General features: G+C 56.0%; 3 protein-coding genes and 1 long non-coding RNA gene across 9 annotated transcripts in view; 2 read left to right on the top strand and 2 right to left on the bottom strand.

Moving 5' to 3' along the window:
- Positions 1 to 74: 74 nt before the first annotated feature.
- On the bottom strand, positions 75 to 4,040 carry ZNF296 (zinc finger protein 296). The gene is made up of 3 exons (XM_020898204.2): positions 3,631 to 4,040; positions 3,240 to 3,389; positions 75 to 1,157 (listed from the first exon to the last, which is right to left on the bottom strand). Exons 1-3 carry the CDS (start codon positions 3,917 to 3,919, stop codon positions 172 to 174), a joined length of 1,425 nt encoding a protein of 474 aa, XP_020753863.2. The 5' UTR covers positions 3,920 to 4,040; the 3' UTR covers positions 75 to 171.
- On the top strand, positions 3,261 to 13,566 carry GEMIN7 (gem nuclear organelle associated protein 7). 5 transcript variants are annotated; one of them, XM_070450702.1, is made up of 4 exons: positions 6,499 to 6,638; positions 9,066 to 9,153; positions 11,732 to 12,002; positions 12,762 to 13,566. In XM_070450702.1, the coding sequence occupies exon 4, from the start codon at positions 12,770 to 12,772 to the stop codon at positions 13,154 to 13,156; it is 387 nt and encodes a 128-aa protein (XP_070306803.1). In that variant the 5' UTR covers positions 6,499 to 6,638; positions 9,066 to 9,153; positions 11,732 to 12,002; positions 12,762 to 12,769; the 3' UTR covers positions 13,157 to 13,566. The 5 variants fall into 5 exon arrangements, with proteins under 5 accessions (XP_070306800.1, XP_070306802.1, XP_070306803.1 ...); XM_070450699.1 differs by lacking the exons at positions 6,499 to 6,638; positions 11,732 to 12,002 and adding an exon at positions 3,261 to 3,349; XM_070450701.1 differs by lacking the exons at positions 6,499 to 6,638; positions 11,732 to 12,002 and adding an exon at positions 3,912 to 3,996.
- A 405-nt stretch (positions 13,567 to 13,971) lies between these two features.
- On the bottom strand, positions 13,972 to 17,738 carry LOC110139991 (uncharacterized). 2 transcript variants are annotated; one of them, XR_002314635.2, is made up of 3 exons: positions 17,471 to 17,725; positions 14,997 to 15,865; positions 13,972 to 14,670 (listed from the first exon to the last, which is right to left on the bottom strand). It is a non-coding gene; the product is annotated as an uncharacterized lncRNA (long non-coding RNA). The 2 variants fall into 2 exon arrangements; XR_011482076.1 differs by having other exon boundaries at positions 13,972 to 15,865; positions 17,471 to 17,738.
- The window catches only part of PPP1R37 (protein phosphatase 1 regulatory subunit 37), a 37,565-nt gene continuing 28,351 nt past the window's right edge, over positions 15,573 to 24,786 (top strand). Inside the window, exon 1 of the mRNA XM_020898220.2 lies at positions 15,573 to 15,774. Coding sequence (XP_020753879.2) covers positions 15,573 to 15,774 — 202 coding nt within the window. The remainder of the gene's footprint in view (positions 15,775 to 24,786) is intronic.

Raw genomic sequence — 24,786 nt, 5'->3', positions numbered from 1 at the left:
CTGTCCACCCCAAGGAGGGAAGCCTCCCGCCCCACCTCAGACACCCCAAGAAAACCAGAATCCAAACACACGTGTAGCTGCGGGCAGGCTTTACTCATGGGTTGAAGGGAAGGATAGGTCACAAAAGTGGGTAACCATGGTGCCCTGGATGGCAGGGGGCATTTCCTCTGCTCAGGCATCCCCAGCCATCTCAGGGTGCTTCTGCCGCAGATGCTTGTCCAGGGTGGCCCGCAGGCCGAAGGGCACGCAGCAGTGGGGACACTCGAAGCGGGGCCCACCGGGCCCCAGGCCGTGCATGCGGCGGTGGCGGTTGAGCTTGCTGCTCTGGGCACAAGCGTAGGAGCAGAGCTCGCAGGCGTAGGGCCGCTCGCCCGTGTGCGAGCGCCGGTGCACTGTCAGGTTGCTGCTGTTGGTGAAGTGCTTCCCGCAGAACTCGCAGCTGCCCCCAGGCCCCGGCCCCCGGTTCTTGCCCGCCGGCTTCAGCGTCTTCTTGGGTGACGTCTTCTGGTTCTTATCCGGGTCCGTTCTCTGCTGCTTAGTGTCAGCGCCCCAGCCGTCGCCACCAGGGCCCGCCTGAGCCCCGCCACCAGGAGCCCCGGGTTCCTGGACCCCTGCCGTGGCGGCTGCCCCGGCCCCCTCTCCTCCTCTGCATGGGAGGAGGCTGGCGGGGGCTGCGGCATGGGCAGCGGGCTCGGGAGGGGCGGTGGAGGCCTGCTCCTGACCGGCGTCAGCCAGGCAGGGGCTCTGGGGCTGCAGCTGCCGGTGGGTCTTCTTGTGGCGGTTGAGCTTGCTGCTCTGGGCGCAGGCGTAGGGACACTGGTCGCAAGCGTAGGGCCGCTCGCCCGTGTGCGAGCGCATGTGCACCTTGAGGTTGCTGAAGGAGCTGAGGGTCTTCTTACACACGGGGCAGGTGGGGCTCCGCCGGGTGGGCCCGACCCGGGAGCCCTTGACCTCGGCTTCGGGTCCCACCACCGAAGACACTGCCGACACGGCCGCGGCCACCTCAGCCAGGCCCAGCAGCGGGGCCTCCGGGGACTCAGGTTCTGTCTGGTAGATGGGCAGTCCGTGGTCCCACTGGGCGTGGCGCAGCAGTTTCCAGGCTCCCGTGAACTGTCGGCCACAGCGGAGGCAGTTCAAGGCCTTCAGGTCCTCGCGTTCTGCATGTAAGAGAAGGGCCAGGAAGTAGTGTGATTGGCAAGTCAGAGCAGTTGCAGTTCACAGCTGCCAGCTGGACATTAGGTGTGGGAGAGGCTGTAGTCCAGGGGCTGAGAGGCAGCAGAAAGAAGAGGCCAGGCTCCCCGCCCTCCCAGGGCAAGGTGTGCAGAGAGCGGGATGGACAAAGAGCAAGGAAAATCTGTGAAGTAGATGAGGCCTTGGGGATTCCTTCTGTGTTTGAAAAGTCTTCAAGGAAAGGTTAAAAGAGCAGAGGGATGGACAGAGGAGTGCTAGCTTATATTGGGGTCACGAAGGCCTGACCCAGTCAGGCATGCTGGGCACCTGCCACCCGCAGCTCCCTCTGACAACTTTCCTTAGGAAAGAAGACTCATTTTCCAGACGGGAAAACTGAGGCAAAGAGACCTTTCCCCAAGGTCACACACCTAGGAAGGGGTAGAGCTGGGGTTTCAATCCAGAAATCCCGAGGAGTGGGAGAGAGAGGAAAATTTTTTAGGAAAAATGATTGGTTTACTAGTAAAAACAGCTCTTGATAACTGGGTGTCTCTGCCAGGCCCCAAATACCCGGGTTCCATCCATGGTCCCCTTTTCCTGCCTTAGAGACAAGGGTGCCAAGGTTTAAATGGGGAGAAGGCTTAGCAGTCACCAATGTTTTCTTTTGACCCTCAGGTACTATCAGTAATGTACTTCCAGATCCTTTTGCCTTTGTTTTGGATGGGGGTGGCTTTCCGGATGCAACACCAAGGTCAAGAGCACAGGTGGGGGCTGGAGAGAGTCAGCCTGTCCTAACTTCCAATTGGTTCCCCCACCCCCTAGCTGTGTGACCATGGGCAAGAAATACACATCTCTGAGCCTCAGTTTCCTCATTTGCTAGAATAGGATCCTAGGGGTCCTCTCCCTTTTAGACTTGCTGTGACCTCACATGGAGAATAGCTGAGAGTTCTGGTCCATCAAGCCCTCTATAAGCATTAACTGTTTAGTCACTAAGTCTTTGCGACCACATGTACTGTAACCCACTAGGCTCCTCTGTCCCTGGGATTTCCCAGGCAAGAATACTGGAGTGAGTAGCCATTCCCCTCTCTAGGGGATCTTCTGGACCTAGGGATCAATCTAACCGCATCTCCTGCTTGGCAGGCGGCTTATTCCGCTGAGCCACCTGGGAAGCCCATCGTGTCCACGATTCTCCCAAGCCCAAGCACCTAGGAGCGTTTTATTCCCATGATCCCATCACAGCCCCACCCTTGCCCACCGGGCCAGCCTCCCTGCTGCAATCTAAGTCCCCTCCCCCTCTCACTGCAGGACCCTCTCCCCGGCCCAGCCCTGAATATAAATCCATTTCTCACAAATCCCAGGGGCACATGGCACAGGGGCTAGAAATCCAGAGCTGTGCATGCGCTCCACAATCGATGCTGATCAAAAGCTCAGCTCGCCACACGTCTAGTACCAAGTGAAGGGTTTTAATTCCTAATTTAATAGGGCTGGGAGCCCAGGTATCCAGACACCCAGGACCTGGCTGAAAACAGGGGCTTCCTGGCATGCAAGGCTGGGAGATTCCATCAGGGAGGGAGGCCAGAAGCCCCTTCCCCGACTCCAAGCAAATGCCCAGCACCTCGATGAGAAGTGATAAATAAATGGAAGGGGGTGACAACACCCCCAGTCCAGCTGGCCTCGGCTCCCCTCCCCCAGGCCGCTGCCCTCCCCAGAGGTACCCCCTACTGCCACACTGGTCCAGCCACCTGGCCAGTTATTTCTGGCCAAGGGGAAGGAGAAGTGAAACCAGATTGGGGGTGTGTGTATGGCAAATCCCCAGACCAGTCTTCTGGGGCTGGCCACACCCTGTGGGTGGCCCTCCTCCCCTGCCCAGCCCCGCCCCCACCTACCCCCCTCACCACCACTAGTCTCAGCCCTAGGACAGGGCAGGCCCTGGCCACGCCTAGGCTGCACCCGGTGGGGAGCCAGAAAGGGGAAGTAGTGCTCACTGCCCCGCCTGTCCAGCTCAGCCCCTCTCCCACAGGAAGCCGGGCCCTTGAACTTGAGACCGGTGACTGCATCCCGGCTTTACTCACCTGAGCCCTGGCAGGGGCTGGGGCCTCTGAAGAGCTGACAGCCCAGCTTCTTGTGGTCCATGAAAGCAGTGATGGCCTCCAACGGGAAGGTCTGCAGGCAGCGGCCGCAGGTCAACAGATCTGGGTGTTTGTCGGTCCACGGCTGGCGGTCTGCAGGGAGGAAGCGGGTGGTGAGCGTGGGGTGGGGCCAGGATGGGGCCTGGGGGTTCCGAGGGAGAGGGGAAACCCGAAGGTCAAAAGGCAGGTTGGAGGCCAGGACCTGGCCAGGAAATTAAGGCAGGGGCCGGGAGTGGTGGTGGAGGGGGGAGCCCGGGGGTCGGCGCCCCGAGGAGGTCCCACCCGAGAGAGAAGGGAGGGAGGTTGGCCCGGGGCTGGGGTAGGGGGCGCTCACCGTGAGGGCTCAGGGACAGCGGCGTCCACTGGTTGCGCAGGCCGAGGGCGTGGATGAGGTCGCCGGCGGGCACGGGGCCACGGCAGTGGCGGGGTTCGCTCTCGAACCGCTCCGGCGCGAGCACTTCCTTCGGAGTGAAGGGCCCTAACCCCGGGGCCTGCAGGGGCCGCGGGTCCGGCTCGGGCTTCACGTCGATGACGAGGTCTCGTATCTCCATCTCGTCGTCTGAGTTGGCGGCGGGCGAGGGTTCTATTCGGCGAGGCATGCAGCCGGCCTTGCGGCGGGACATGGGTCGCAGGCAGTTTGACTGACGGACTGGCGGGCGGAGGACACGCGAGGCGTGCGCGCTCAGACCGAGGCGCCCAGGTGAGTGACTGCGGCGACCCGCAGCGAACTCTTACACGTGCTGGCCCGGCCCGTGGCTCCGCCCACCGAGGCGGGGCCTGCCGGGAGAGGACTGCCAAACCCTCAGCCAAACTCAATCAGGACCGTGCCCCCTGAGTTTGGCTGAATGATTGAATATCTTAAAGATAACGAGTTCACACGACCACGCACAGAAACAGCTATTCCTGACCCCATTTCCGGACTGGTGGAAACTGAGGCACAAGGTGCCCACTCACACCCCCAAGCGAGAAAATGGTAGGGGCCAAGTTTCTAGCTAGGCGCCTGATAGTAATCTGACCTATTCCACTAAATGCATTACAATAAAAATTCCTTGGGCAAACAAGGATTAAGCGCCTACTATGTGCCAGGTTCTGGACTAAGCACTAAGATGCAGCAAGGTAGAAAAAGAGACAATAACCCTGGCCTCTTGCAGGTTTTTCGTTCAGAAAGACAGAGTCTCAACAAGAGAAACTAAGGAAAATATGAAGTGCCGTCCAAGACAAGTGCCATGGGGGGAGGGGGGGCAGAGCTAGGAAGGGTTATAAAGGGACAGGATTACTGGGGTGGGGTTGGGACCTCAGTTTTCTCCCCATGCCAGCCCTGTGTATTCGAGTTCTGTAAATTAAGTTCTATATTGACGGAGTTCTGTGAGAAAACAAGGTCAGCTCCAGGGACATCTTTTGACCACTTTAAACTCTTCGGTTTTTTGAGACAGAAGCCTTGGGAGGGTTTGGAGCCCAGGAGGGTCGTGATCACATACACTGACTCTGCTCCCCGAGACCTGGACTCACCATTAAAACCAAATAGCCAACCAATAGCCGCCTTCCGCTGGGGCCTCCTTCAACTTCCCTTGTCAAAGCTGCTCTCTGATCGCTATTTGAAGTGGCATCAACACCCTGCCCCACCCTCCAACCTTGCAAGTTTTCTTTTCTTCCTGGCACGACCACATCATCATCTAGAACTGTTTGTTTACTCTCCTATCTCCCCTCTCCCTAACACAAGCCCCCCCCCCCCACCCCCCAGAGGTCAGGGCCAGGGTCAGTTGGCTCTGGCCTGCCGGCTGTGTCCTCAACCCAACACTGAGGGAATTTCACATGCTAATCTCCGGGAGTGCCACTGCAAGCCTGAGGGCTCCTTCATATTGTTATTCAGGTCTCAGCTCAATCGTCCTCCAAAGACCAGAGGACCTCCCTGACCACAGGATTTAAGAGAGCCCCACCCTGCTGAAGGCCTTACAATTTACACGCCATGACCTCCATCTGTCCCCAGTTCCCTCCTGGGCTTCAGGTTTCCCATCTGTTACCTGAGGTGGCTTCTTCTTCAATGCCACCTCCCATAACAGCCCAATTAAAGACGCTCCCCCAACCTGCTACCCCCTATCTTATTTTCCTTATTTTATTCCTTTTGCATCCTTGTCAAGCCTTGAAGGACCTTGTCGGTTTATTTGTTCATGTAATAACCAACTGGAGCTCTCTCAATCTCCCTAGAATGTAGGTTCTGAGATAGAGGGAGCCAAATCCATCTTGTTCATGAACAGAGTTCCTAATGGTTCATAGTTCAGTTAACAGATTGTGTATTGAGCTCCTTCTATATGCATTTTTTTTCAAAATATATCTGCAGAGGGTCTGTACCAGGCACTGGGTCTTGGGGATCCAGTGGGAAGCCGAGGTCCACAAGACCCCTCCTTTAGTGAAACTGTGGGGGAGAATGAATTCTGAGCCCAGAGCAGTGCGTTTCCAACTCAGGATAGACATTCTGCCTTTCAGGGCCTCAGCTTCCCCTTGTAAAACGGGCTGTGGGGAGTCCTGCAGGGCAAAATGACCGCCTTTGGTCTCTCCCAGTTGCTGCTCTGCAAGGCTTTTTCCTGGTGCCTGGCTGCTGAAAGCATGATCTCAAGGTTTCAAGAGGGACGGTGGGGTTCAGAACGGAGGTGAGGGGTAGGAGTGTGCACGTGTAGGGGGTGGGGGTGCCAAGTCCCATGTGCCTTGAAGCAGACGAGAGGAGCCTCAATTTCTTCTTCTGTAAAATGGACATCCTGGACGTCCACGTCCACACCTCGCAGACTGGAAGATCAAGAGCTAGGCGCAGGGTCAAGCCGCTGGCGGGGTGGCGCCCGGGGTCTGTGCTGGCTTCCGAGCCCGCGAGCCCGCCCGAGACCACGTGGGGCGGCGGCGGCGGCGCTGGCGGAACCCTGACTCGGCGGCTCGCGGCCTGCCCGGGCCTCTGCAACCGGCGCGCCAGCGGAAGTAGGGGGCCCAAGCCGCCGTGAATCTCAGAGTGGTGGGTCGCGAGCACGATTCCGCTCCTCGGTCCCAGCACGGGACGCCTACCCACGTGCAAGACCCCGAGCGGCGGGAAGAGGCGGGTCCGCGCTTGCAGCGCCGGCTGCTGGGAAGTTCTAGTCCCCGAACGCCTGCTTTGGGGTGGGACTGCACTCCCAACGCAGCAGCGGAGACGTCCCCGCGCCCGGGGTGAGTTGTCAGGGGGTGGGGCGGGGTTCGGAGGTCGGAATGCACCCCCTCGGGAAAATAATAACGACGACGATAATAACAGTAATAATGGCTGCAGTCCTCAGACTCCGGCCTTTCCTGGAGCAGAATCGTTCGCTTAATCTGTGTCGGGAGGTAGGAAGAACGTCCAGCCCAGGGCGGAGTGGGGAGTGGACGCCTGCGGGCCGGGAGGACCTACTTAGTATGAGAAAAGGAGAGCGACGGGTGGCCGGTGCGGAATTGAAAGGAAACTGACCGGCCCTGGTGGGGGGCGGGGGGATTCAGCGCTCGGTGTCCAGATTCTCACCGGACGCCCCATTTAACTAATTTGCATCCAGACCGGGCCAGCCCTTGGGGTGGTGGTTGTAGGCTGGTCAGTATCTCGGTGAATTCGGTCTAGAGCCTTCGCTGTTTACCTGGTAGCTCAATTGGTTCCCAACCCTGGCCATTGAGGCTTTAGCTAAGTGTTTGTCCACGGAGCCGATCATTCCTATTTTCTAGAAAGTGAACTTTGAGGCTCCCAAGGATGGAAGTTTGTGAATCTCCTGCCCCTGCCCAAACTAAAGTGATGGGCACTTTAGTTTTTCTAGTGGGGAATGGGATCCAATTCCCCCCCCCCCCCCCCAAACCTGGGCAGATTTTGAAATCCTTGGCTTGGAGACTGATAGGATTAAGGACTCTCGGCTTGGTCACCAGGAAGAATACCTGCTTTTGCTGTCTTGGGCACACCCTATGTGACCTTTCTCAGACCAGTTTCTTATCAAGTCTTATCACGCCCAGACCTCAATGGCTCTCCTTTGCTGACTGAAAAAACTGCCCTTTTGCATAGGGCAGTGGTGATGGCCCTGACTGTTACCAGACCAACCTGGGTTTGCTCCCTTTTCCTGTCAGTCACCAGCTTGTACCCAGTAAATGCTTTGGCATCACCCAACTTGAGTTTCCTCTCTGGGAAAATGGGGATTGTGCAGGTATGATCAAATTTTTTTTTCCCTCCCTAGTAGCAAAAACATGGCCTATGCTGGCCCATGTTTAATTTAATTTTGTTTTACTGAGGAATTTAACAGAACTCTGGCAACTTGCATATTTCCCATCAGCCCTAGAGGGGAGTGTTTCTCCTAAAACACTCAAGTGTTAACCTACAAGTGCTGGGAGAAAGCCCTGGGGGCTGGTGACCCTGGACTAAACTGGGAATGCAGTGGTCAGATACATTAGAAAATGTACATATCCCTTAATCTCATTCGCAGCCATCTGTGGTAAAATAATGAACATGTAGCAGTCCCATTAATTCATTGTTCACTGTGATCTTGCCCATCAGGTGAAAACCTGGGAGTCTTCCTTGGCTCTGCCCAGTCCTTTAGCAAATAGTGAGGGCTCTCAACCCCCAAGAGATAGCCTAATCCAATCATTTCTCCCCGCCCTGCTTCACTGCCCCAGATAATGTCATCTTCCATCTTCCCCATGAGGTGGCCTCCTCACTGGGCTCCCTGCTTCTCCCCTTGCCCTTCACAGTCCATTCTTTGTGCAGCAGGCAGAGGCATCCTATGAGTCAGACCCTGCTCCTCCTCTACTCAGAGGAGATACCCCAGTCCTCAAGGCCCCTGCCCCCACCTCCTGCTCACTGGCCTCCTTACTATCACCCAGTCACCCTTCTATGGGCTTTCAGTTTGCTGTTCCCTCGAACTGGAATGCTTTCCCCTCCATATCTCCTCATGGTTCAATTCCTCATTCCATTCTGGTCTTTGCTCCAGTGTCAGCTTATCAGAGCCTTCTTTCCCGAGCCCCTTCCTGGAAACCACCTCTTACCTCCCCAGGCAGGGCCAGGTGTCCCCTCTGGGCTCATGAGGCCCCGGGGCTCCTTCATTCCAGCCCTGCCTACTCTTGGTGTCACTGTCTGGAGCCCTGGTGTGTGTCATCCACTGGATGGTAGGGCCAGGCTCTTTGGCTGCCAGCTGGGTCTCCAGCACCACCCAGCGTGGGTCAGGCGCAGAGCAGGCACTTGGATAACAGGGGGAGTGAATCCTTCCACAAATATTTACTTCATGACCCCTGGTTGCCAGCCCTTGTGATGTAATCAGACATGTCCCTTCTCCCAAAGGCTTACGTTCTGTGGCAGAACAGATGGCACATAGGCAGACAAGTAAATGCATACTGTCAGGAAGTGATAGTGCTGTGAAAAAAAAAAGATACTGCAAGGTGAAAGGGCTATTATTTTCCTCCCTGTAAGAAGGAATGTTTGAGCAGTGACCTGAGTGAAGTAAGGGAGGAAGGCATGCCATGTATCTGGAAATATATATGTCTCATGTATGGAAGAAGGTTCCAAGCAGTAAGAATAGCATATGCAAAGGCCCAGGGGCAGGAATGTGCTTGGCATTTTCAAGGACTGACAACAGTGACCACAGGTTAGAAGGGAAGGAGATGAGATCAGAGAGGTGATAGGGCCTTGGAGTGAGGACTTTTGCTTTTGGCCAGGTGGAGTGGGAACCATGGGAGGGCTCTGAGCAGAGGAGGTGTGAGATCAGACTTAGAGCTGAAGTTGAGAAATGCTGATTCATTTCTCTGCAGGATCCTTTCTTGCAAGTAGCTGACAGTTGAGCTGCCGAGCCAGGAAGAACCTCTCAAGAAAAAGGACAATCCCAATCACCTCTGTACGGTGAGTGGCCCTGGGATGGGACACTGGGTACCTGATTCATGTCAGTCACTTCAGTGAATCACTTTAGAGAGGAGGGGACTGAAGCAGGGGGAAGGGTGCACTGCTTGAAACTTAGGTCCTCTCTCCTGCCCACAATGCCAGCATCTCCTTACATGCAGTCAGCATCAGTGCAGTGGTCAGGGTGCAGGGTAAATTAGGAGTGTGAGATTAACGTATGCACAGTACTATATATAAAATAGATAACCAACAAGGACCTACTATATAGCACAGGAGGAAACTATACTCAATATTCTGTAATAACATAAAAGAGAAAAGAATCTAAAGAAGTAGATATATATATATATATATATATATACACACATATATATACATACATATAGTTTTCCCTGGTGGCTGAGTGGTAAAGAATCTGTCAGTGTAGGAGACATGAGTTTGATCCCTGGGTGGGGAAGATACCTGGAGAGGAAATGGCAACCCACTCCAGTATTCTTGCCTAGGAAATCCCATGGACAGAGAAACCTGGCAGGCTACAGTCTATGGGGCTACAAAGAGTTGGACATGACTTAGCAACTAAAGAGCAAAAATAAAAAATATATATATATATATAAACTGAATTATATATATATTTATATATATATACACACACATATAACTGAATTGCTTTGCTATATACCTGAAACTAGCACAACAACTATACTTGAAAAAAGAAAACCCAACCTCAGTGTAGTGGCATGTAATACGTTACAGGCGAGTGCTAAACTTTCACATCTGTTAGGTCATTCAGTCCCCGTGGCAGCCCTGTCAGGTTGGTCCTCTTGTCAGTCTGTTGTATAGATGGGGAAACTGAGGCACAGACCTAGTAAGCCGCTTCCCCTAGGTCACACGGCAGTAGTGATACTCACACAGTTATTCCTCAAGCATAACTAGGGAGGACCTAGCGTGTAGGTCATGGACCTGTGGGGCCCGAGCCTGTCCCATCCTGATAACGAGCCGAGGTGGCCGTTGGTGCCATTTCTCCACCCAGGGAAGAGGAAACGAGGAAACTGTCTCTTGCTTGAGGCCACCCACCTAAGCAGGCCTGAGAGCTCAATTTCCATTCCATTCATTGCAGCAGAAACAGTATTTAAGGAGTCTGGTCTGTATGCCACCCCATGTTCCAGGAGCTGGGGCTACAGCAGAGGCAGCCCATCTCACAGGGAAAAAGACCATCAGCAGACCAGTAAATAGACATCATATGTAAGAGAGGGGCGTGCTTCTGAAGAGTGAGGAAGCCGACTCAGATGCAGGCGTCTGAAGGGGAGATCTTGAAGACAGGCTGCTCTGGGAACGGGGAGAAGGCGGTACAGGCAGCGGGAACCCCAGTACCAGGGCCCATGAAGAGACCACGCCAGGTGTGCTGGAGACCCAGCAGGGAGACCAGTGCGGCCGGGTGGAGAGAGTAAGTGGGGCATGAGGCCAGGGCGCGGGCGGGATCCAGAGCATGCAGCCCCTTGAGGGCTGTCGTGAGGACTTTGACTTTGACTCTGAGCAGGACGGCAGCCAGGGGAGGGCTCTGAGCTGAAGAGGGATGTGATCTGACCTAGGTGTTAATGGGGTCCCTCGGGCTGTGTGTGAGGACAGACTGGCAGCGGGTGAAGGTGGAATCAGGAGTCCAGTGAGGAGCTGACCTCAGTAGTCCAGGTGGGAAATGACAGTAGCTAGACTGAGATGATGGACAGAGTGAAAACTATTAGGGTGTGAATCAGTCAGTTCAGTTCAGTCGCTCAGTCATGTCCGACTCTTTGCGGACCCCATGCACTGTAGCACGCCAGGCCTCCCTGTCCATCACCAACTCCCAGAGCTTACTCAAACTCATGTCCATTGAGTCGGTGATGCCATCCAACCATCTCATCCCCTGTCGTCCCTTTCTCCTCCTGCCTTCAATCTTTCCCAGCATCAGGGTTTTTTCCAATGAGTCAGTTCTTCGCATCAGGTGGCCAAAGTACTGGAGTTTCAGCTTCAGCATCAGTCTTTCCAATGAATATTCAGGGCTGATTTCCTTTAGGATGGACTGGTTGGATCTCCTTGCTGTCCAAAGGACTCTTAAGAATATATATATATATATATATTTTAAATTAAAAATATGTTTTTCTCCCTGAGCATTTCTTGTTTTTTTTTTTTTTTTTTTTTGCCGCCTCTAACCAGGGATAACCTGGTTAGAGTTCCCTGAGCCTGGATAACCCAGGCCGCTTCCTTGGTGGCTCAGATGGTAAGGACTCTGCCTGCCAACACAGGAGACCTAAGAGATGTGGGTTCAATCCCTGGGTCAGGAAGATCCCCCTGGAGAAGGAAATGGCAACCCACTCCAGTATTCCTGCCTGGGAAATCCCATGGACAGAGGAGCCTGGTGGGCTACAGTTCATGGAGCTGTGAAGAGTCAGATGCAACTGAGCAACTAACACACACACTCTTAGGAAAGCACCACATCCTAACCACTGGTTAACCCTCACCAGGGGACTGCCTTCGGCCCCGCCCCAACATTTGCCTTTTATGATCTGGATGTTTTTGAAGAAGCAGGCTAATTTTTTTTTTTTTGTAGAATGTCCCGCAGTTTGAGTTGCCTCAGTAGATTGAGGTCATCCATTTTGGGCAGTGCCACCATGGAAGGGGTGCCCTGTCCTGAGTGTGTTATATCCGGATGCCCTTGGTGTCCGTTTGCCCCATTACTGTACATGTTGATTTTAATGCCAACATAGAGTAGTGTCTCCCACGCTTCTCCACTGCAAAGTTACTCTGAAGTCTTTACAAGGAATATCTTGTGAGGAGGTACTTTTAAGACTGCAGATATCCTGGGCCTTCTCAAACGTATGGTAAGGACTTTCCCCTCTCCTCCCTTTATTTACTTCTTCATTTATTTATTTAAAATAAGTATGACTCATAAAATTTCACCCTTAAAAAAAAAAATCACCCTTTTGAGCTGACTCCTGTGTGAATGGGAATTTATTTGGAAATGTGCTGTGCTTAGTCCTTCAGTCATGTCCAACCCTTTGTGACCTCATGGACTGTAGCCCCCCAGGCTCCTCTGTCCATGGGGATTCTCCAGGCAAGAATACTGGAGTGGGTTGCCACACCCTCCTCCACAAATAATGGATTGGATGGGCTGTTTGTGAGCGAGGTCAGGGCTTGCTCTTTTAGCAAGCATTTATTGCTAGGGGCTGGGGATCAAAGCAGTACAGGGGATTTCTTGGTGGCCCAGTGGCTAGGACCCCACACTTCTACTGCAGTGGGCCACGGTTTCGATCCCTGGTCCGGGAACCAAGATCCTGCAGGCTGGGTGGCACAGCCAAAAACTTAAAAAATTAAAAAACTTAAAGACTTAAAAAAACTTACAAAAACTTAAAAAGCAGTGCAAAGGCCCTGCTTTCATGGACCTTGTAAACGGGGGTGCTAGGTCCTGGGAAGGGGGGTGGCTGGCCAAAGGATGGCACAGATTTTAGAAGGGGGACTTAGGAGTTGGGTTTTGGACAGGTTAAGTGGAGATGGGGTAGATAGACCTCTGCCCCCAGCCCCCTCCTCCTGTAGCTGCACACTCCCCTAATGACTCCCTGGTCTGCTTCTTCACCCAACAGCCAGGATAATGCAGACTCCGCTGGCCACTCCTGTGCCTGTGCTCCGGCTCCCCCGGGGTCCTGACGGCTTGAACCGAGGCTTTGCCCCCGATGGACACAGAGCCCCCCTGAAACCCGAAGTCCCTGAAGTCCTGGAGCCTCCAGAGTCTCGGGAATCCCAGGAACAGCAGGCTCGAGCCTCCCTGCGGGAGCGCTACCTCCGCAGCCTGCTGGCCATGGTGGGGCGCCAGGTGTGCTTCACTCTGCACGAGGGCGTGCAGGTGATCGCCCACTTCGGAGCCACTGACCTGGACGTGGCCAACTTCTACGTGTCGCAGCTGCAGACTCCAATAGGCGTGCAGGCTGAAGCACTGCTCCGGTGTAATGACATTATCTCATACACCTTCAAGCCATAAAGACTTCATCGTGTTCATCTTTCTGCCTTGGGCGTAGCTACAGTCTCCCAGGCTAATATGCTCCTGAGCTTGGACCTCTGGGCCCCAGAGAGTTCCGAACCCCCTTGGAAATTCACACCGAGCTCCAAGCAACTCTGACATCTCTGGACATCTAGGGTGTAGTTAGTAAACTTCTGCAACTCCATGGGTTCTACATCCTGTTGAAAGGAATGCTCTACCTCACAGAACTCTCAACTCTACAGATATATGGGTTCCATGCCAGTTCCTGAAGATTTGGGACAGAGGGAGGGAATAAAGGAAGGCAGATTACCTAATGGGAAATTGTCTATTGAAGAGGGTGCAAAGTTCAGCCACCCTGGAAATATTCCCCAATGCTTCTCTCCTGCCAAGGAATCAATTATCTCAGGAAACTTTGCTTCTTGTTTTATTTCTCTTTTTAATGTAGCCTATAGGGATTGAGCCAGGTTTAGGGAGTGAAAGGGTGGCTATGAAAGGCTGAATCCTGTGGAGCTGGATCAGGAAGGGGAAGACCTGTCAAGGGAGTGGGAGGAGCTGGGATAAAGATGTGGGGATTGGACCACTGCTAGTCTGGAACAGCTAGTGTGACCTGGATGCCAGACTTGGGAGACTTGGACTTTTCTGGTGGGCTGGCTGTATACAGTGAGGGGAGTGAGTTGAATTGGGTCACATGGTCACATGCAAGAGGTCCTTCCCATGGCCTGGCCTCTGGGTGGATAACCTGTAGGTGGGTGGAAACCCTGCATGGCAGCACCGTTGGGGAAAAGGGATTAAGGGTTAGAATGAAACTTTGCCCCTTCTCCATTTAACCCCGGCTTTGTAGCCTGGTTGTCTATTTCACACACTTTACTTAGCCCCATTACTAGCAGCCTTTCAACAGATTTACTGTTATTTATTTATTTGGCCATGTCGCTGGGATCTTACTTCTCATACCAGGGGTTGAACCCATGCCCCATGTAGGGGAAGCACAGAGTCCTAACCACTGGACCTCCAGGGAATTCCCTCAGCAGATTGTTTTTAAAAGTAATTTCTGCCCCATCTGTAAGTCCCATCAGTTTAAGAATGTAAGTGAAGATTCCATTCAATATAGATGTGATTTCCTTTGGTCATCTTCAGTGGTCAAAGTGCGGCAGCCACTGAAGTTGAATGAAGCTTCTGCAGGGCCTCGGCTCCCATTTGTTCATTCACAACGCTACCTCCGGCGACTCCTGGGCCCAGATTTCGAGTTGCCTTAGCAACGACGTCACTTGCTCCTCCCCAAGTCACCTTTTGGGGTTTTAGCTCCGCCCACTCAGGGTTGTGGTTGGGTTGGGATAGAACGGAGAAAGTGCGGAGGCGAATAGTAAACGACTGAGTCAGCCCTTGTAGGGGCGTGGCTTGAGTTCGTGCTAGTTCGCTACTGGCTCCGTGATCTACCTGCTCCATCGCCGGGTATTTCGGTTGGAAGATTCGTTCCTTGCTTTCGGAATTTCTCCCTTCGTCCAGTTTTTTCTTTTCTTAAATCAAAAAGAAGCTAAATTAAGAATAGAATACTCCTTATGGGCTCATATTTTCGTTTTTAAGTTTAAATTATATAAAATACAATTTATACAAAAGAGCCCGACACGACTTCCTGTCTGTATAACCACAACATCCAAAGAGGGTCATTGATGAAATTGCAGTCTGCAAATGGAAAGCTGGAGCCTAACCAGCAAGTGGAGAGGTTCTCCAGGCAGAGGTTCCGTCTGTCAGCATCCATCACCTGTACTCATATAGTCAACACAACTCCTATAGCCTTTCAAGTTCTCCATCCCTTTACTTCTATCAGTTGGCCTAGCCTCACCAAGCATATGTTTTTATTCCTATCATATCCACTCCTTTCTCCATTGCCTGAGCTCGTGACGAATGTGTGAGGGCCTGAATGTTAGTTATCTACTTTGAAGCGGGGAGGCGGGGGGCGGGGGGGGGGGGCGGCTTAGGTTCGCGCTTGCGCGCTGCTCCGGGAGACGGCGTCCATCTCGCCCCGCCCCTCGTATTCTGCAGTTCCGGCTTTGCAGATTCACTACTCACGTTTCTTTTTTCCGTGGCTCTTTCTGCCTTTTGGTACACGCTTTAACAACGCACGAGACAACTCTACCTGAAAATAACTTAAATTTATTTTCTTCTTTTCCGTGTACGCGGCGGGCTCACTGGCCCTTAACGAAAGTGCGGCTGCGAACGAGCAGACGCGCACGGGGCCCGGGGGAGGCGCGCTCGAGCTCCCGGCGGCGACGACTACGACGACCAGGAGAGGGGACGGAGTCGGCGCCTGAAGCAGTGGCTGAGCCCATGCCCCGGGACGGCGGGAGGGCCCGGAGAGACAAGTCCGGGGCCCGGGGCATGTCCCCAGGGCCCCCGTGAGGAGGCGGCGGCGGCGGCGATGGAGATCCCGCCGCAGGAGGCGCCGCCCGGGCCGGGCGCTGACGGCGAAGCCGAGGAGGCCCCCGCCGAGGCCCCGTCTCCCGGCCCCGCATCGCCCCCGGCCGACGGGCGCCTCAAGGCTGCGGCCAAGCGCGTTACGTTCCCTTCCGACGAAGATATCGTGTCTGGAGCCGTGGAACCCAAAGACCCCTGGAGACACGGTAGCCACAGCTGGAGCGCGGGGGCGGGCTGGTGGGGGACCTGGGAGTCGGTGCGGCGACCAGTACAGAGGTGGAGCTCAATAAGTTGCCCCTAATAATGATTTAAGGAGACAGTCGTCAGTTTAGAGCTTGGAGGGTGTTAGGGAGGGAGTGGCTGTTGGGTTGGGAAGGTGGACATTAGCTGGTTTTTGCTACTCCCTCTCTCCCCTCCCCAAGGGACGCTGATGGTGATCGTTTGAGGAATTCTGACGGTGAGCAATCAAAGAAAGTTTAGTGGCTTGGGAGATTGATTAGGAGAGCGGTAGCCTTTGAGTTCATAGTTCCCTCAGAGAAAGATAGAATAGTCAGGGGAGAAAGAGTGGGTCAACATTATCGCCGAAAGGGCAGTTGGAGGAGTTTGATGGGCCCATGGGGACAGAAAGAGGTTACAGTTGTCGGTCTGCAAGCCTCGGGGCAAGGGGTGGTCATGTGACTCAACTTCCTTGGCTGAAAGGAGGAACAGGAGTAAACTTGGAGTCAGCGGTAGAGGAGTCAGTCAGTCCCGGGATTGGGAAAGGGAGGCAAGGTAAATAAACTTGCCAGAAAAAGGAGCGGAGTTGGTGGTCAGTTTGGGGCTGGTTGAGATAGTGCAGGGAGGTGTTCGATCTTGGCATTAGGAAGAAAAATCACCACGTGCCTCCTCTTCCTCTCCTCCCCTACCCCCCCCCCCCCAAAAAAAAAGGGGGAAGCAAAACATCAGTCATTCAGGAGCAGAGGAACTTTGGAGCCTGGCTTTGGGAGGGTTGTCCTTGTTTTGCTTCCCCTAGCCCCGTCCCGCCTGCCCGGAGAAAGCATTGGAGCTGCTGTCAGTGGAAGGTGAGAGCGCTAGTGAAGTTTGATGGCTCGAGGTGTGGGGGAGAGTGACTGCATAGGTTTTAAGTCCTCTGGAGAAGGTAGGCTCTGTGTTGGAACTGAAAGAGCAGTTGGAGGAGTGTGTTTTATCTGTAGGGCTGGGAAGGTGGAAAGTCGCTCCAGAGATGGATGGCAGGGTTGAGTCCCGGACAGGTCTGGGACTTGTGCTGGGATGGAGCCAAAGAGGAGAGGGATAGGCCTGGAGCCTGGTCTATAGAAGTTGGTCTGTAGGCCCTGGGGAGAGAGGTAGAAATGTTGCTAGTCTGTGGGCAGTGGAGAAATCGATGGCTTTGATGTGAGGATGGGAAACGTGGGAACTGAAAGCTGAACACATGAGGAGCGGCTGTAAATGCCATCTTGGCCAGTTAGTTTTGTCTGTCTTTTGGCTGCACGGTACGGAATGCGGGATCTTTGTTCCCCCACCGCGGGTCAAACCCCGGGCCCCGTGCAGTGGAAGCACAGGCGTAACCACTGGACCTCCAGGGAATTCCCCAGCCAGTTATTGTTAAAGAGACAGTGATTAATTTAAAATTCTTGGCCTTGGGAGCCAGCCAAGCCCCTGGGCTCTCAGCCCTCAAGATAGGTTAGGTTGCAGGGCTTGGGGGACTAGGGCTGAGGAAGGGAAGAGGGAACGGGCTCCAGATACAGTATCCGGTCCAGGGAGTTCAGAGCAGGAGGAGGAAAAGAGCTGGAGAGGCAGAGGAGGATGGTGGCTAGCCTGGGCTCCAGCTCAATCCTGAGTCCCATTTACCCAAAGCATGACCTCAGGCTGGGTTCCTAACTCCTCAGAGCCTCGATTTCCCACCTGTAAGTGGATGAGAATAGCCGTGCCACGGGGTTTCAGAGAGGACTGAATAAGGCTGTGTGTGGAAAGCGGTCGGCCAGGATGAGCCTTCATGAAGCTGCAGTTATGTTGGTCATTTTAGGGGTGACATTAGGTGCAGCTGGTCATGTTAGGGGCCAGCCTGGAGGAGTTGGTTCATGGAGTTGGGGGGGGCCTGCTTCACAAGCTTCCAGTCCGTTGGTGGACTCTGGCCCATGGGGGAGGGAAGATGTTCCGTCTGTGGGCCGGAACGTGGTGGCGGTGGCGGCAGTTGGAGAGTCCGGGCCGGGGGCGGGGTGGGAGTAGGGGAAAGTTTCTGGCCCGCAGGTTCCCAGAAGAGCAGCAGCTGTGTGTTAGCAGCTGTTGGGCTGTGGGGAAGCCATTTTTCCTCTCCGAGCCTCCTGTTTCTTTCTCTGCAAATGGAGGTGCTAATTTCTGCTGTGGGGAAGTTGTGAGGATTAAATAAGATAGTCCTTGTAAGTTCCTGCCACATAAATAGCACCTGCTGTTATCCAGGCAGATTCAGTCTGGTGGGTTTTTTTTTGGTTGGTTGCGTTTTTTTTAATGTCTTATGGACAGTCGTGAAGAGGCAGTGAAAGCGGGGGTTGGGGGGGCAGAATGTTGAGCAGGAGGGTCAGTTGGTGCCTGGCTGGGAGGGGTTGAGAGGATGGTGGCTGACTGGTCACCCCGGGGAAGAGGCACAGGTGGTGACAGCTCCCAGGCTGTGGGAGTCTCTCCTTCCTGGAAGTTCCAGGAGAGACGGCAGGACTGGTCTGCACTCACTCTCCAAAAGCATCAGTGGGTCTGAGATGGAGAGGTGATGACCTGGAGAAATGGGTTGATTTTACGGGAGGGTGGAGAGAGGGGCTGAGGTCAACCTTCGAGGGAAGGAGTTGGGTGGCAGGGGAAGGAGTTCCAGGCAGGGGAGGGCTCACTGGTGAAGTTGGTGAGTTCGGACAATGGGATTTGGCAGGCCTGGTGGTGCTGGCCGGTGACTCGCCCTGTGTCTGTGGAGGACAGTGGAGTTGTTGGCTGGCCTGGGACTGAGGGAGACAGAGACTCGCCAGGCTGTGGAGAGTTGGGCCAAGGGGCTGCCTAGTTGAGAGATCGAGGGTCTCAGCTGGGGGCTTCAGGGAGGGGTTGGCAGGTCTTGGAGGAGGGGCAAGAGATTTGCTGGAGGAAAAGCCATGGGAAAGCAGAGAGGGTGTCATTTGAGCTGTGGCCCTGGTGGGAAGGGTGAGGGAGGGGCCACGCTGGGGCCTGCCCTGGTGACGACCCCAAGGCCAAGGGTGAGGGAGGAATTGGCGCATCGGAATTGGAAGAGGTCATTCAGAAGCTGTTCTTCCATCGCAGAGATGGAGAAGTCGCCCCGGCCCGAGGTGCCGGAATACCCCGGGCTGGGAACAAGCAGCCACTGGAGGAATTGGGCCCTAGCACCGGGCGCCCAGTCAGCAGAGCCTTACCCTGGGAGGAGAGCTCGGCCAGGCCTGACAGCCTGTGGCTGCGGTGGGCCATGCCTGGGTCTGGGGCTAGGTGGGGGCTCAGCTCGGTGGGAGCCTCTGGGGGTGTCTGCCTGAGACAAGAGCCCTGTCAGGCCCTGTCAGAGGTCACGTGTTGGGGGGTTCCTGGAGGCCAGACATCTGAAGGAGGGAGGTGGTGCGGGAGGGTCTCTTGCCTACTGAGGCTCAACCCTGCCCAGCGCTCAGAAGGGCCTTTCCTGGCTCCCATGTCACATGATGTCCCCGCCTGCCCCCAACTTGGGGGCCTGCTTGTCTGCCTCATTGCACTAAAGGCCGCAGCTGTTAAGATCGACATTTGTTTCGCGCTGGTGGTCTCTCTCCCCTGCTGGAATGGGAGAGCTGACAGTGTTTATCCTCATTCCCGCTCAGCCCCTTGAAAGACACATGGTGATCATGGCCGAATGAGCGCCAGGGGCACGTGCAGCCTCAGAGGGGCTGAGGCCAGGCCACACCTGGCGTCTGTCCCGCCGGGGTGTGCTCCCTGCCTGGCCCCGGCCGCAGCGTGCTGTGGCTCCGGCACAGCCCCTGTTCTCGCTGAGCTGGTTTGTTTCCTCATCTGTGAAATTGTGAGCCCTGTCCTGCTGATCTGACCTCCAGGATGTCTGAGTGGACGGGATGGACCTGGTGGGGCAGGGTCTCTGCAGCAAGCCGGTTGCCAGTGGACGCGCTGTGAAGCTGGAGAGGAGGCCGCCTCCGTACTGCTGGGCTGGGGCCCATGTGCGCCCCACACTCCCTGGGGGGTGGAAGTGGGTGCCCATGGAGGAGGGGCCAGCCTGCCACAAGCCCCATCCATAGTGGGAGGTCCCAGCTCCTCTGAGGGTCTCGTACCAGGGACTCTTCAGACCAAACTGCAGGAGTGACCTGAGGCCCAGCTAACCGCCATGTGGGGAGGAGACCGGGTTTGGCGAGGCAGGCATCGGGAGCACGTGACACTGGCCACAGTCTGGGCGGCTGTCTCCCCCCTCCCTGCAGTCCTGCCCATGACTCATTCCCCGCTCCCTGACCTCCACCCTATGCAGTCTGTCCTGGAATAGGGGCAGGGGAGCTTTGCCGCCCGGGAAACTCCTCATGTGGAGTGGAGGCATCTGCAGGGTGAAGGGGGCCTAAACGTGCCCAGCTCCGGCCACCTGAGCTTCGGGGGTGGGATGGGGGAGAGGGGCTGGTGGGGACAGTGGCCATCGTGTTCCTCAGTGAGGATCAGAGCGGGTGGAAACACCTTCCTATTTGTTCTCAATGAAACCTGTGCTGCAAATTGAGTCCTTGAAACTTCTTTGACAGGTGGAAAGGTACCTGTCAGTAGTGGACAGAGACTCTCTTGCTGGTTAATGGCTCATTTTACCTGAGTGGTGGGCGGTCTGGCTGGGGAGGAGCCAGTGCCCTTGTGGGGGGTGGCTATCTGATGCTTCCCCCAGATTTCCGTCAGGACCCACCCTCACCTACTGCCAGCGTTGGCACATAGACTCTGCCATGTGACTTTGGGCGATCGTTCTCTCTGTCCGTGATGATATTTCTGTCTATGAAATACAGCTGACAGTCGTCCCTCCACAAAGGCTGATGAGGAAAGTGAGATAACAGTGTCCACAGGGAGCGCTGGGGGGCCTTGTTCTTGTCGTCGCCAGTCTTCTGCCCCCACCTGCAGCCCCTGCCCTCCGTGCTGCGCTGTCTCTGTTGTGTGTTTGCACTCGCCTCTCCTCCAGTGTGTCCCTCGTCAGAACCCTGCGGTCTATCAGAAGAGTGCCCTGACATCGCTGACAGGGACGATCCTGTCTGTGACGAGCTGGGTGACTCTGGGCAGCCTGCCCAGCCTCTCGGAGCTGAAACTCAATCAGCCTGTCTCGGCCTCCAGCTGAGAGGCAGCAAGGGCAGCGAGGGTCTAGATGCGAAGTGTTAGCCGCAGCCTCTCAGATACCGGCCATGACCGTGGACAAGTTCCAGCTGCCCCCCGAGCCCCAGTCACTTCTGTCGAATGGCCCGGCGCCCCAGCCCTAAGCCCCGTGGGAACTTGACTCGGTGGACAGGCCTGTGTGGGGAGCGGCTGGCTCTCCTTTCCACCTCCAGGGCTTTATTTGTGTTCACATCATGTTTCCCTCTTCAAGGGTGAAGACTGTGGGTCACCCCCATGACCTGCGTCTGGCGCCCAGGAGGGTGGGCGAGTGGCAGAGGAGTGAGGCTTTCCATCAGATCTCACGCCGCCGGGGCATTGGGGAGAAAGCCTCTCAAATGAGTTGATGGGCCTGTGCCAGGCCCCATGCCTTGGGTGCTTGGCACTCGGTCCTCTGGTGGGCTGTCAGAAGTGCGTGCACGTGTTTCTGGGAAACAGGCATCTCCTGTCTCTCACAGGCATTTGGCTCCAAAAGTATTAAGAACCATGGAGCCAGACGCCCTGGACTGGACTGGCCGTGACGGGGGTGGCTTCTGGGAATGGAGGCCAGGAATCTGTGTTTCTAGAAAGCTCCCCAGGCGGCCAGGTTTGGCTGTTCTGCTCAGGGCCCCTGATTGAGCTCAGCTGCCTGGCGTTCAGTCCCAAGGCTCAGTTTCAGACCTCAGTTCAAGGGTGGCTGAGGCTGGCCTCGCAGACTTGTTTAGAGCACACTAAAGCGTCTGTCTTGTGGAAACTGCAGAAACGGGATTTGGGTGGGTGGCCTGCCACAGTGGAGCGTGGAGGGGCCCAAGCTGAGGCCCCTGCTCTCCAGGCAACCCTGGTCACCGCTCATTACTCCCATGAGCCCGCCGCTGGGCTGAGTGGGTGTCTCGGTTATGTCTCCCAGTCACCCGGGAGGCAGGTGCTATTCTTTCTGTTTGTAGATGAGGTACTGGAAGCACAGAGAGGCAAGGTCACTCACCGGAGGTCGTCACAAAGCCAGGCAGTGTGGCTGGGGGCCTGCGCTCTTCCCCCGAGTCCTGGCTGCGTGAGCTTTGGTGAGTTGCTGCATTCGCTTCTGCCTGCTGCATGATTTCTTTGTCTTGAACCCATAACCCTTTGTAAGATGGAGATGACCATTCCAGCCTCACCAGGTAGCTCAGGGATGAGAAACAGCCTGAGTGAAGGAATCGGCTGGGTGGCACTCAGGAGGGGATCTCTGTGGTTCTTGGACAGCTCAAGCCTCCTGGGAGCACCTCACTGCTCCTCTGTCCTCCGCCTTGGCCCGAATTCCGCCTGTGCTCCCCAGTGTCAGGACGTGGTGCATGCTCGGTCCCCCCCGCCGAAGGCGTGCGCAGTGTCTCATTTAGTGATTGCCAGTGTTAGGGGTCGGGGAAGAAGGCAGGCCCTGCCTCTGTGGAGGTCACAGTTGAGTGAGGGAGTCACACGGTAAACAGTTCTAATCAAATCAGGGTGCCTAGGACCCTGACTGGGAAGAGCTGACGGGCAAGGGACAGGTGGCTTCTTGGAGGAAGGGGCCGTCTCAGGTCTAAAGAAATCACTGGAGTGAGCCAGGTGAGGAGCAGTTGGAAGAAGTGCAGAGGGCTGGAGGCGGAGCCAGTGAGGCACATCAGAGGAGGAGGAAAAAAGCCAGTCTTCTTGGAGTCGAGGTAGAGGCAGGAGGGTCAGAGGCCAGACTGGAGAAGCAAGGCCGGGGCCACCCACCCAGGTGGGGCCTGTGGGCCCTGTTAGCCTGAGGGTGGCAGGGAACCAGCGAAAGGTTTTCAGTAGGGGCCTGCCCACTGTTTCCCACAGAACCTTCTGTGAGTGTGGCCTGCAGACCCAGACCAAGGTCGGGGCCGCAAGCCTGTAGGCTCTCTGCTTTGTGAAGCCCTGCCGCGGCTAGGAGCTTGCATTTGTTCGATTGATTTAATCATCAGATTTATCAGAGCCTCCCCCTCCTCAGAAGGTTTGCTCTGCGGTGTTCTCCCCGTGGGTCTCTGAGCTCCATCCCGCCCCTGCCCTGGTTCTTGCCTCCTGCCCGGGGGTGGGGGGGGGGGGGGTCGTGCACTCGGGTGCTCACATTGCCTCCCCTGTGCCACCTCAGCAGCTGGCTTCACCTGTAAAGTCCCCCAGGTCCCACACTTCCCAGACCCAGAGAGCTCTAAAACCTGGGGCCTAACATAATAGAGGAGGCATCCTGCGGTGATTTTCTAAGATCAGGAAATTCTGAACTCTAGACTGTTGGCCCAGCAGTTTCTAGTAGGAGACCACGGAGCCCCCAGTGGGCCCCTCTCCCTTTCTGTGAAGCTGTGGTAACACGAGGCAGCCCAGGCCTCGGGCTTCAGGGCACTCTGGTGCCAGTCCACCTCTGCCCTCTGTCCAGAGGTCGCCTGGCTTCTCTGCCTCAGTACCCCCTTTTGTGGGGGGATTGAGAAACTTGGGAGGCGACTGGACCTGTAACTCGCTGTTGCAGGCACTCAGTAAGGGCTTGTTAGAACAGAACCGGGCCGTGTCCTGGTAAGCCTGCCCTGGCTCCTCCTTTCTGAGAGCAGGCTGACCAGCCCGAGACCCGGGGCCAATTGTGAATTCTGCCACGTGAACGCAGGCACGTCCTGAAGCCTCTGTGTGTCACAGTTTGCTCGTCTGTGGAGCCATTTTGGCAGAAGAGGAGTCTGTTTCGAAGCCTCCTGACTCTGGGTGGGGAGCCAGGCCCAGCCTTCCGAGCCAGGAGCACCCCATAGCCCCCGCAGACGTGGTGAGAATGCCGGGTCCTTGACCTTACCGCTCCCAGGCCACCCCCATCACTCCCGCCCTGAGCCAGGCTGCGCTGCTGTTAGGGCCACTCCCTCTCAGGGGTGCTTTCTGGGCTGGAGCTGCAACAGGAGGTGGGGGTCTGGTGCTTCAGTTAGGGTGGGACAGGTGGAAGGGGATTCCAAGGCTGGGTGCCCCAGGAATGACCGACACTGTCGTGCTTCGCTTCTGTTTTCCCCCGGCTGGGAAGGCAGTTCCACGAGGGCAGAGCCCGGCTTGGTCTGGCTCCCCTGCGTGTCCCCAGAGCTGCCCTCCCCGTGATGGGTTGTGGTGGGTGCAGGTACCCAGTGGGCACTCTATATAAAGTTATTCTCACCCCCTTCCTTACTCTCTGCATCAGCTCCAGAGCCTTTGCCTCAGGGTGGGGGTGGCGGTTTGAAAGTGTCTGCTGACAGCCGCTCGGCTCATGTGACTTGCCTGACGCCCTCTCCCTTTCCAGCAGAAGCCTGGGGTGGGAGCCCGGTGGTCTGATGCTGCGGAGGCCTTGTCAGATCCCAGCTGGGACGTCCTCCCCGATCGGGTGGGTGGGAACCCGCTGGGGTCGGACTCGTGAGCCACTTTCACGCCCCACGCCCACCCCTCCATCTCCCCACAGCCGTAGCCTCCTGCCAGCTGCCGTCAGCCGTGTGGTAGGGGAGCCGCTCGAGCGGCCCTCCCCTTTGTGCGAAGCCAGCACCTTCATAGCTGAACCCCCTGGGTTCCTCAGAGCCCCGAGATGGGTGGAGGGAGGCAGGGCGGGAATGCCAGGAGATGGAAGCCCCCGGCCCCCGCCAGGGAAGGAAGTGAGCCTGTGGAGGGTCAGGCTTCAGGATGGCCATGATGGTGACGGCCATGGTGGGGTGATCTAAGCTCTCCGGTGCGTTTACTCCTTTAATCTCACAGCAGCCAGAAGGGAAAGCTGAGGCTCATGGGTGCCAAGGCCACACAGACAGTAAAGGGAGAAGCTGTGTTCAAACCAGAGGGAGCAGGACTCACCCTCTGCTCTGTTCCCCAGAAGCCTCCCAGGCAGGGCTCCTTCTTCACCACAGGACAGAGGCCGCGCCCCTGAGCCTGGTGGGGAGGCCTTCCCAAGCCGGTGTCCATCCCCGTCCATCCCCCAGCAC

The sequence above is a fragment of the Odocoileus virginianus genome, chromosome 20 (assembly GCF_023699985.2).
Source record: "Odocoileus virginianus isolate 20LAN1187 ecotype Illinois chromosome 20, Ovbor_1.2, whole genome shotgun sequence".
NCBI lineage: Eukaryota > Metazoa > Chordata > Mammalia > Artiodactyla > Cervidae > Odocoileus > Odocoileus virginianus.
The sequence above is the reverse complement of the archived record's forward strand: the minus strand, read 5'-3'. Positions and strand labels throughout refer to the sequence as shown.